The sequence below is a fragment of the Asparagus officinalis genome, chromosome 5 (assembly GCF_001876935.1).
Source record: "Asparagus officinalis chromosome 5, Aspof.V1, whole genome shotgun sequence".
Classification (NCBI taxonomy): domain Eukaryota; kingdom Viridiplantae; phylum Streptophyta; class Magnoliopsida; order Asparagales; family Asparagaceae; genus Asparagus; species Asparagus officinalis.
The window spans coordinates 96,792,589-96,804,635 of NC_033798.1; the positions used below are offsets into that span (position 1 = coordinate 96,792,589).

Below are 12,047 nucleotides of genomic sequence, written 5' to 3' on the forward strand. Positions count from 1 at the left end.
AGAACTAATGTAGAAGTAAGAATTAACAAGTGTGTATGTAAAAAACCCTTGTTGGGTTTAGAACTAGCAAGATAGAAGTTAGAACTAGCTGTATATAAGCTAGAACTAGGGCAATAAAAGCTAGAACTAGGGTAGAAGCAAGAATTAATAAGTGTGCATGTAAAAAACCATTGTTGGGTTTAGAACTAGCAAGATAGAAGCTAGAACTGGCTGTATACAAGCTAGAACTATGGTAATAGAAGCTAGAACTAACGTAAAAGCAAGAATTAATAAGTGTGCATGTAAAAAACTATTGTTGGGTTTAGAACTAGCAAGATAGAAGCTAGAACTGACTGTATAGAAGCTAGAACTAGGGCAATAGAAGGTAGAACTAGGATAGAAGCAAGAATTAACAAGTGTGCATGTAAAAAACCCTTGTTTGGTTTAGAACTAGCAAGATAGAAGCTAGAACTGGCTGTATACAAGTTAGAACTAGGGTAATAGAAGCTAGAACTGACGTAGAAGCAAGAATTAACCTAGCTTCTATTACCCTAGTTAATTCTTGCTTCTACGGTAGTTCTAACTTCTATTACCCCAGTTCTAGCTTGTATACAGCCAGTTCTAGCTTCTATCTTGCTAGTTCTAAACCCAACAAGGGTTTTTTGCATGCACACTTGTTAATTCTTGCTTCTACGTTAGTTCTAGCTTCTATTACCCTTGTTCTAGCTTGTATACAGCCAGTTCTAGCTCCTATCTTCCTAGTTCTAAACCCAACAAGGGTTTTTTACATGCACACTTGTTAATTCTTACTTTTACATTAGTTCTAGCTTCTATTACCCTAGCTCTAGCTTGTATACAGCCAGTTCTAGCTTCTACCTTGTTAGTTCTAAACCCAACAAGGGTTTTTTACATGCACACTTGTTAATTCTTGCTTCTAACCTAGTTCTAGCTTCTATTGCCCTAGTTCTAACTTGTATACAGCCAGTTCTAGCTTCTATCTTGCTAGTTCTAAACCTAACAAGGGTTTTTTACATGCACACTTGTTAATTCTTGCTTCTACGTTAGTTCTAGCTTCTATTACCCTAGTTCTAGCTTGTATACAGTCAGTTCTAGCTTCTATCTTGCTAGTTCTAAACCCAACAAGGGTTTTTTACATGCACACTTGTTAATTCTTGCTTCTACGTTAGTTCTAGCTTCTATTACCCTAGTTCTAGCTTGTACACAGCCAGTTCTAGCTTCTATCTTGCTAGTTCTAAACCCAACAAGTGTTTTTTACATGCACACTTGTTAATTCTTGCTTCTACGTTAGTTCTAGCTTCTATTACCTTAGTTTTAGCTTGTATACAGCCAGTTCTAGCTTCTATCTTGCTAGTTCTAAACCCAACTAGGGTTTTTTACATGCACACTTGTTAATTCTTGCTTCTATGTTAGTTCTAGCTTCTATTACCCTAGTTCTAGCTTGTATACAGCCAGTTCTAGCTTCTATCTTGCTAGTTCTAAACCCAACAAGTGTTTTTTACATGCACACTTGTTAATTCTTGCTTCTACGTTAGTTCTAGTTTCTATTACCCTAGTTCTAGCTTGTATACATCCAGTTCTAGCTTCTATCTTGCTAGTTCTAAACCTAACAAGGGTTTTTTATATGCACACTTGTTAATTCTTGCTTCTACGTTAGTTCTAGCTTCTATTACCCTAGTTCTAGCTTGTATACAGCCAGTTCTAGACCACATCTATGTTAGTTCTAGCTAGTTCTAGCTCTAATTCATCTTACTTCTAAGCTCTTGGGAACTGAGAAAAGCTCCTCCCACCTCCGACGGAGCCCACCGAGACCTCCCGACGACCCCGGTAACCTCCTCCCACCTCTGGCAAGCCCGGACAGCGGCGAAAATCTCTGAACAGCGAAGAACAAACCCGAATGGCGAGAAATTGCACTGTAGAAAACTATAGTTTTGTGCCGACTTCGCACGTACTTTCTGATCTCCTCCAATCTCCGTTTCTACCGATTTCTTCTTTGGTGAGTAGCCCTACATGTTGCCTATCACCTCCAATTTGTATCACGCTCTAATTCATTCTCTATCTCTCTCGGTAACGTCCGAAATATTGCTCGACGGCAGCAGCGAGCAGAAAACAGCAGCGCCGTGCCGACTTCGCGCGTATTTTACGGCCACCTCCGGTCTCCGTTTTCACTACCGTCTTCGCTGGTGTGTAGCCCTTTATATTGTCTATCACACGGTACCTTCCTTTCATTTGGGTTTATTTTCTATCTCTCGTTATATTGCTTCGAATATCGTTCGATGGCACCGTGGTAATTTCATTCATAAAGATACATTAATACACCTTTTCGTTCTTTCTTAATTACGACATTTCTCTTCATTCCTCTTATACTCTACTTCTCCTTACCTTTATTTTTTATTTTTTTATTTTTTTCCTTTTCTTCTTCTAGCTAATAGATTAATGCTCTGTGCGTCTCGACCTGGAAACTAAAAAAGCATCCACAATAGAATCGATCACAATTTGCAAATACAGAAGCTCATAAGGATAAATCCACAGTCATGTGAGAAATTAAAAACGTAGATATATTATCAACATGAACCCTCAATTGATCAAAGTCATCTCAAATAAAAAAAGAAAAGAAAAAGTAATGTCCAAATCTCAACGGGTCACAACAACATCATCATTTACGGTAAATATCAATCTCAAAAACCAACCTACTCGTAGCATCATCTTCTTAAATCCATCAAAGCATAAAACACCATCTCCATTAACATCATACATTCGGATCATCTCCCTGCACTCCTCAACAGTCTTCAATTGCCCGATCTTTTCGAGTGTTTTCCTCAAGCTATGCGGCGACGATCTACGGCGGGGAGCGGTGGCGATCTACGGTGACGAGGACGGGCAGAGGAGGGGAGGGGAGGCGGCGGCGAACTCGATGGGAGTCTTGGGGGCCTGAGAGGAGGCGGCGATGACGACGACGAGGAGGGCGAGTGCCAGGACGACGAGCTTGAGAAAGCTCTTAGTTTTGGAGAGAGGTGAGAGAGAGAGAGAGGAGTTGAGAGAGAGAGATGAGATGAGTGTTGGGTCAGAGAGATCGAGGAGAGAGGATACGGATAATTTGGGGATTTTAGCTTAGCTAACATGTAATAATTGATAAAAAGGGGCTGCAGTATAAAGTGTCACACTTCAAGGGGCTGATCCACATGTGGAAAACTATGAGAGGCCTCGTCACATAAAGTTTCTGCTTTTGGAGCCTGAACACATTTTTCCCATAAAAAAATCACATATCCAATTATGCGGTAAATATGGTAATTTGGTAATCAATTAGCTATTTTATTGGTAATAGTATGAACAGTATATATAAAGGATACGTAGATGTTAAAGTATTCAGTATAATATTAACCTCCTGTACTCTCACTCTTCCGCTTTGCTCCTCCTTGCTCTCGTCTCGTTTAACGAAAGGGCAAACGAAACCCCACCCAAATCGCTTCGTTTCTCGCCAAATCCTAGGGTTTGTCCGATCTCCTCTCATGGCCTCTGCTCCCAACTCCGGGGTTCCCAAGGTCAGTTCTCTAATCCAAACCCTAATTCTGACCCTAGCGAACATCGACGATTCAATTTCCTCGATCCCTTGTTGCATTTCTTAGGTTTAATTAGGAGATTTAGAAAGGGCTGTCGGTGCTTTGCTTGTTTTAGAGTTGGGATCTTTGGAATGCGACGTATTATCCTTTAATTTGTTTCGTATGGTGAGAAATGTTGTATCTTTCATCCTATTTTATTGTGGTATCAGGATGTTTTGATGGGTAATAATTCTTCAGTCTCGTGTTGAGGAGTTGTTTTCTTGTTTAAATGATGTGGCTAATATCAAAGTTGTGGCATTAGAAGTTTAGCTCGAGGTAAAGACGAGTCGTGTTTGTAGCATATATAACACATTTTACAACTTATTCTGAATCTTAGGGATGACTTGCACTGGAAATTGGTAGCAAAAACTCCTGCTGCTTTATTAAATACAAGATGAAGGGCTTGTTGAGCCTCTTAAGTTGCGCAATCCTCACTTGAGGAAAAACAGGGAGAATGTAGCTTTCTTATTCAAATAATTTGCAAGTTATCTTGTTTTCATTGGACCTAAGTTACCTTGTCAAGTTACAGAATGCAAGTCCCGTAAATAGTGGGGTAGAAGTTGCTCGAACAATTACTTATTGAACATTCATGTAGTTTATATGTACTCTAACCTCCAAAATTTTGCACTTTTTTTTTTGAGAGAACAAAATTTTGCACTTGCATTATCATGTTGTATTTGTTTGCTCACTAGATTTTTCCCTTTACATTATACAGTTTGTTTATCTCTGCAACAGGTTCTACAAGAATCAGAAGAACCACAAAGCACTGCTGATATGACTGCATTTGTGAGTTTCATTACTGGCAAAAATTGGTATTCCTCATGTTAAAAAACCATGCATATACTTTGTTATTTTTCTTAATTTAATGAATACATGATGAGTTTGGCGTCTGTCATTGGAAGATGACCAGCTAAGAACCAGCCATAGAAATGTTTTACTATTAAAGTTTGAGTGACTTCTCTCACCTGAAGAAAACGCTCAAATATGCTATGATTTTAATATGTTATGGCTTTGTATAACGTTTCCTTCTGTATTGCTCCCATTAGCATATAGTTTTATGCTGGCCCCAAAGTTTAAATACAGATTTTCCTGTTACTCTTGTAGTTGTAGCGTATTACTTCATCTTGCGAAATTATATAATTCTCTCCGTATATCTTTTCTTTTCTTTTCTTTTCAGGTTCAGAATCTCCTACTGCAGATGGTGAGTCCATGTTTCTATTTGTAAGGACTTCCAATTAGAAATAAAGTACAGCTGGCACATCTTTGGTACTGAAAACTATTGTTATGTTTGCAGCAATCCAGGTTCCAGGCAATGTCTGAGAGCATTGTTTCGAAGAATATCCTTTCCACACTTCCATCTGTTTTTCCTTCAGTGCTGTCATTCCCCTAATTATTTTAGCAGAATGTTTTCTCTTGTTTTATTTTAATTGAATTAAAAGCTTATACTATTACTGAAATCTCTTGGGCTTATATAGAGCCCTACGAAACACACTTACAATTAACCCCCTACACATACTAATATCTCAACACTCCTTCTCAAGATGGGCGAAAGATATCCACTAAGCCCATCTTGTCACGTCCTCTAACCATATCTACAAAGCTAAGTTCCTTAGTCAGACAGTCTGTTGCCTGATCCTTAGTTGAAACATGGCCTAATTCCAATAGTTCACTGTCCAACTTCTCTTTGATGAAGAACCTATTGATCTCGATGTGTTTGGTTCTATCATGCTGCACTGGGTTGTTGGCGATACTGATGGCTGACTTGTTATCACACCATAATTTCATCTTGGCTCATTGATCTAACTTCAGCTCCACCAGCATACTCTTCAGCCACAACAACTCCGCAACTCCCTAGGCCATAGCTCTATATTCTGCCTCAACTGTCGATCTCGCCACCACCGACTGCTTCTTACTCTTCCATGACACCAATTTGCCTCTTATAAAGATGTAGTATTCTGAGATGGACCTCTTATCATCAGCACAGCTAGTCCAATTAGAATCACAGTAACCCTCAATGCTCACATGGTCATTCTTCCTGAATATCAACCATTTTCTGGGGGCACTCTTTAAATACTTCAGAATCTGGTACACTGCGTCCATATGACCCTTCATCGGATCATGCATGTAGCGGCTCACCACGCTCACTACAAAAGAGATCGGGACGCGTGTTACTCAAATAAATTAACCTATCCACCAACCTATGGTATCTGTCACGATCAACTGGTTCTCCAGCCTCAGCACCCAGCTTGAACCTCCGGTCGATCAGTGTAGTTACAGGTTTGCACCCCAACATCTCTGTCTCTTTGAGAAGATCCAGTGCATACTTCTTTTGGGAGAGGACAATCCCCTCCTCTCCTCGAGCTATCTCTATCCCAAGAAAGTATCAAAGCAAGCCAAGATCTTTCACCTCGAACTCCTTACCCAGTCTCACTTTGAGTTGAGCAATCTCTTTTTCATCATCCCCTGTAATAATTATATCATTCACATATACCGCAAGCATGGTAATGTGGCATCCACTCCGTCGAAAGAACACGGTATGATCAGCGTTGATTTGTTGGTACCCCGTACCTATCATAACCCTCCTGAATCTGTCGAACCAAGCACGAGGAGATTGTTTTAGCCCATAAAGAGACTTCTTCAATCTGCAGACATTGTCCACTGTCTAATCTGTACCGAATCTTGGTGGTATCTTCATGTATACCTTCTCCACTAGATCTCCATGAAGAAATGCATTCTTCACATCTAGTTGGTGTAGCTTCCATCCAACATTTACTGTCAGAAAGATCGAAGTTCGAACCGTGCTCATCTTCGTCACCGGTGTAAAAGTCTCATCATAGTCGATATCATATGTCTGACTGTACCCTTTTGTCACCAGACGAGCCTTGTAGCGCTCAACCTGTCCATCTAGATTCTGCTTCACAGTGAAGACCCACTTGCATCTAACTGTTCTTTTCCCTTCTGGTAGTTTTACTAACTCCCAAGTGCGGTTCTTCTCAAGAGCCCCTAGCTACTCGTGCATAGCCGCTTTTCACTTTGGGTCCTTAGCAACCTGCCAATTGTTAGGTACAGTAACAGAGTCTAATGATGCAATGAATGCTCCATGTACAGTAGAGATGTTAGAATATGATACAAACTGGGCAAGATCCTAACCATATCTATCGGGAGGATTTTTCGCATTGCTGTGAGTAGTCCTCCGTACTGATATTGGTGTGGGGGGAGTAAGGAGAGGAATGATATCACTTTGGGAGGAATCTGGTGGTGGTGTAGGTGTCTTAGGAGTCGGGGCAGGCGTTGGCAAGGGACTTGGCACCAGTGGTACTATAGTGTTGTTGGCACTGTAGGTACTGTAGGTACTGTTGGTACTGTTCCCGTAATTTGTTTCTCCTTTCTACTATAGGTAAGTAGCTCCCCCTGATTCGTGGGCCTCACATCTCTCGTCTCCTCCTTTTCTTCTTCACTCTCCTGCTCCTCCTCAGCCAATTCTCCCTACCAAGGAATCGATACAGAAATTGATTCCACATTATTCCATGAACTCTCACCAATCTCCCTCTCTCGTCTCATACTCCTAGTATCGGGCGAGTCGCTAAATGGTGAAGTTACCTCCAGGGTGTAATATGGTCCGAACTCTCGAAAGTGCACATCCATGCTCACAAATAACTTCTTCTCCACTGGACTCCAGCAAACATACCCCTTCTGTGTCGCAGAATAGCCCACAAATATACACTTCACTACTCTAGGATCAAGCTTCCCAACAGATGGTCTGTTGTACTTCACAAAGCACACACAGCCAAACACCTTTAGTGGAAGAATCCCACCATTATCTCCCTTCAATATCTTACACGGAGACTTCCACTCCAGCACTTTTGAGGGCATCATGTTGATCAATCGAGTTGCGGTCAACACTGCTTGCCCCCACAGAGTCTTTGGGACATTCATGACGATCATCATGCTTCTGGTCACCTCTAGAAGGTGTCTGTTCTTCCTTTCTAATACTTCATTCTGTGCTGGTGTGTATGTACATGTGGTCTGATGTTATATTCCCTGAGCTGAGAAGTATTCCCCAAGTGTTCTGTTGGTATACTCTGTCCCATTATCAGACCTCAATACTTTCACCACTGCTCCATATTGAGTCTGAACATACATATGAAAGTCTTGAAAGCAACCAAACACTTCACTCTTATTTTTCATCAAGTATAACCAAGTAACGCGAGGGAAGCAATCAATAAAGGTAACAAAATACTTGTATCCATTCATAGAACTTGTGGAACAAAACCTCCAAACATCAGAATGTATCAGGTCAAATGCACGAGAACTCCTATGACCAGAACTAACATAAGAGCTTCTAGTAAGCTTTCCAAACTCACATGCATCGCACACAAATTTCTGTTTATTTGTTTTCTTAAATAAAGATGGATACAACCTACTTAAACACTAAAGGATGAGTGTCCCAAGTCTGGTGATGAAGCATCAACACACTCTCAGCACTCATCTCAGGTCCTACTCATGCTCTCTCTACCATAGACACCAACGCTGAGTCCAGCCCTTCACGATCCAGGTACTACAGTCCACTACTCCACATGTCAGTCCCAAGTCTCTGTCCTGTCCCCTTCTCCTGAAAGATCATCTTGAAAATGTCAAAAGAAACAATATATTTTAGTTGGAGTATGATGGCACTAATAGACAAAAGATTTACTAGAAAGGAAGGAGCATGCAAAGTATTAGATAAAATTACAGAACCTGTACAATTAACTATACATTTACCAACCATATGCTGAAATATACCATCAGTAGTATGGATGTTGTTAGCCGATGCTAGTTGAGTGTATGATGAGAACTCACTAGCATTCCCTATTACATGTCCAGATACACCAGAATCGACTATCCATTCTGATAACCTAGTGGGAGATATAGAAGCAAGAGCATGTATGTCATCAGTATCTTTGGTCAGATGAGCGTAAGTAGCAGTGTTGCCTCTGGGAAAGAACGAAGTGGATGCTTCCTCAGTTCCATTCTTCTTGTCTCCATCACCTGCTGCTCTTTGCTTCCTCCTCAGTACCTCCAAGAGCGTCTGATCCTCCTCAGTGAAGACCACATCAGCTTCTTCCTCTCCCTCTGCTACCATCAGATTTGCTCGGTTGCCTTCTCTTCCACCTCGTCGACCGTCACGACCACGACCACGACCACGACCTCCGAACTATCCACGTCCACCCGAATTTTCCTCCTTGGGTGGCTTAGGACAAGTGTGTCTCAGATGACCTACATTACCACAGTTGTAGCACTGTCGAGTCTCCCCCTTGAATCTAGTGTTACCTAAGTTGGAGACTGCCAGTGATGATCTCACCCCTGGAAGTTCACCTGTCCCAGTCTGTAGCTTAATGCAACTATCCTCCTGTATCATAGCTGAGACTGCCTTTTCAAGTGTGGGAATCTTCGACTGAGCTAGCAGCATCGCGGTCCTCTGATCAAATGCTGAGACTAGCCCCTAGAGAAACACCATAGTCCTTTCCTGCAGAAAGGCCTCTCTCTTTACACTCCGGATCCTTGCAGCTTGCTCGAGGTGAGAAGTGATCATGATCCAGCCACAAACGCTCCGGCTCTGTGGCATACTCCTGTATTGTCCTATCTCCTTGGACTGTAGCATTAATCTCCCTCTTAATCTGAAACACCCTCAGGTTATTCCCCACCCCCATCATAGGTTATCCTCAGCTTCTCCCAGACGTCCTTCACATTCCCAATGTCGTCCACTGTGACGGCAATCGACTGGACCAATGAGTTGAGAAGTCAGATTTACACCAACATATGAGTGGACTTCCACTCATCTCTTCTCGCGGTGCCCTCATCCGGCTCTGCCTTTTCACCTATCAAGTACTCCTCCAGATTTCTCCCTGCGAGAGTGTACCTCACCCGTCCATCGAGTTTCAGATCAATGGGTGAGAGCTCCAATTTTGCTTGTGGCCTTGTCTCGCTCTCACGCCGATAACTTCATCAACTGCATCAAAGTTGAGATCTCCGCGGGGTTCAACTTCTTGATGATGTCTCGCTCTCACCAGCCGATAACTTCATCAACTGCATCAAAGTTGAGATCTCCGCGGGGTTCAACTTCTTGATGATCTCCTCCATCGATCAGGCTTTAGATCAAACACCCGTTCTCCTTCTTCTCTTCGAACTCTTGTTGTGCACAGTGAAAATTTCGGCAGCACTTCTGCTGCACAACAAGAGTAAGATCTTAACTAAATCTCTGTTTCTCAAAGGAAACAAGAATCGAAAGTGATATATCTCAACAACGTGGAATATACACTCTTCCTCTCATCAGTTCTAGGACTGATTTGTCAAGGGAATCTAACAAGCTACACACCCAGATCTGGATCTTCCACATCACGACAAGATCCTCCTCTCTGACAAAATCAGCAGTGGGAACCACGGCGACGGCTCAGCAGCAGCGGCACAGCGCTCGGCCAACAACGAAGCCCGCGGCGGTGTGGGCTGTGAGGGCAGCGCAGCGGGTGCGGAAGGCCATGGGAGCACGAGTAAGAAAAGGGGGTTTGGTGGCGGCGCGTAGGGTTATGGTTAGGATTAGGAAGAGGAAGGTGACGGATAGGGTTTTGCTCTGATACCAAATTGAATTAAAAGCTTATACTATTACTGAAATCCATTGGGCTTATATAGAGCCCTACTAAACACACTTACAATTAACCCCCTACACATACTAATATCTCAACAATTTTCCAAATATCTTTTAAGAGATTCCTTTTTCATTTCATATGTAGGTTCACTTTTTATTCACGCTTTGTTTTGGTGATTAGATGATTTTGTGTTTTATCTTCTTCCCTGTCTCTTGCGGTGTTTTCGCTATTAGATTTCCCACCATTTGTTCCGGAATTGGGTTAATACGCATGCAGGAAGTCAATAGTATTTCGGGAGTTAGGTTTTTCACATCCACATTTTCTATGTGAACATCAATTTTCATATGAGGATTTCAAACATTGGGGTTTGTAAGTAAATCTGTAACACTTATCTACCAAAACTTGTTTCCTCCCCCTTGCCTATGTTTTCTAATGTAAATTCAAACATTTCAAATCGTCTTGGTTTTGTATCTTTGTGCCTCATGGACTTCATTTTTAGTGCATACCTTTAACTGCGATCCACTAGATGAAATGGGAAGCAGGGTTGATGAACTGGAACAGAGCATCAATGACCTCAAAGCCGAGATGGGAGCAGAAACTACCCCACTCAAGGAAAGGCCAGAGGAAACCAAGCCCAATTCTTCTGAATGAGTCCATCTTTGTGAAATGCCGTAGAGAAGTGGCATTTTGCTCCCTAATTCTGCTTATATGTGTATCCTTCAATTTACCATATTCATATGATGGTTTAGATTGTCGAGCTTCTAAAACATGATTATTGTAGAGGGCTGTTTGTATAATTTCTACTGTTATTCTCCTTTCTTTTTTTCCTTCGTTGTTATCTGAAGTACTTTGCATGAACAAATCTAAAACTCTTAACAACGAAGGAAAAAAAGATTGTCAAGCTTTTTGAATATATATGACAATCTAAAATTATTGTAGAGGGCTGAAAATTATATCTGCATTTTATAAACTGGATACGGCATGAATTTCATTTTTGCCTGTTACTTCTCCTTGGAGCCTAAATTTTGATTATCATTCAATTTAATCTTCATGGTTGCATTGTTTATGATCGCTGAAGAGTAAAAAATTAGAAGGCTTATAACAGGTATATGATCATCGTTCTCATGTCTGATAAACTGTCGAATGTTGGGGATTTTGGTGAATTTTGGTATAGAATTCATCGGCAAATTTTGTGTAGTTCTGCTTGCTTTGTACCCCAAAAAAAAATGGATCAACTTTGGTTTGAGAAGGTTTCTCCTTTTCATCTGCCAAAGCTTTGATAGAAATGTTTTTGATAATATTATATTTATCCTTTCCAAAGTTTACTGTAAAATACATATATCCCTGTTAGTTTATTGTTCTACGCTTTTCCTTCCTAAACTACTGTGCACCCCGTGCATCGCATGGCCCTCTATTTTTTTATCTGTGCATTTTGAACTTGTCTCGCTCTAAGTTTTAATTCATTTGATTTAATTATTGTATGCTTCAAATTAAAAATCATATGTACTCCTCTATACTTAATGTCCTCTATACTTAATGAAGGATTCAAGTTTTAATACATTTGATTTGTTTTACTATTTATGATATAGTAAATACTGTAGTATAAACAGTAACTTTAAGTATCGAGGAGCGAATTTGACTTTATTTTACAGTAAATTAGTGTAGTATGAACAGTAATTTCGAGGCCGGATTTGATTTGATGTTCATACTAAAGTATTTACTGTAGTATAGACACTATGATTTTTTTTTCCAGTAGTTTGGCCTTCTACCATTGCACGCCTACTTTTATTGCAAAACTAATTCTATACTTCTCCAAATTTTCTATCCG

General features: G+C 40.9%; 1 protein-coding gene across 1 annotated transcript; it reads left to right on the plus strand.

Moving 5' to 3' along the window:
- On the plus strand, nucleotides 3,379–11,210 carry LOC109840288 (heat shock factor-binding protein 1-like). Its single transcript, XM_020408860.1, has 5 exons — nucleotides 3,379–3,539; nucleotides 4,332–4,382; nucleotides 4,774–4,797; nucleotides 4,891–4,933; nucleotides 10,743–11,210. The coding sequence occupies exons 1-5, from the start codon at nucleotides 3,507–3,509 to the stop codon at nucleotides 10,868–10,870; spliced, it is 279 nt and encodes a 92-aa protein (XP_020264449.1). The 5' UTR covers nucleotides 3,379–3,506; the 3' UTR covers nucleotides 10,871–11,210.

Bases quoted from the DNA above. Each gene is read 5' to 3' on its own strand.
- LOC109840288 (XM_020408860.1), top strand. From the start codon at position 3,507: ATGGCCTCTGCTCCCAACTCCGGGGTTCCCAAG. The intron at 4,383-4,773 runs GTGAGTTTCATT...TTTTCTTTTCAG, and splicing joins CTGCTGATATGACTGCATTT to GTTCAGAATCTCCTACTGCA. The intron at 4,934-10,742 runs ATATCCTTTCCA...ACTGCGATCCAC, and splicing joins TGAGAGCATTGTTTCGAAGA to TAGATGAAATGGGAAGCAGG.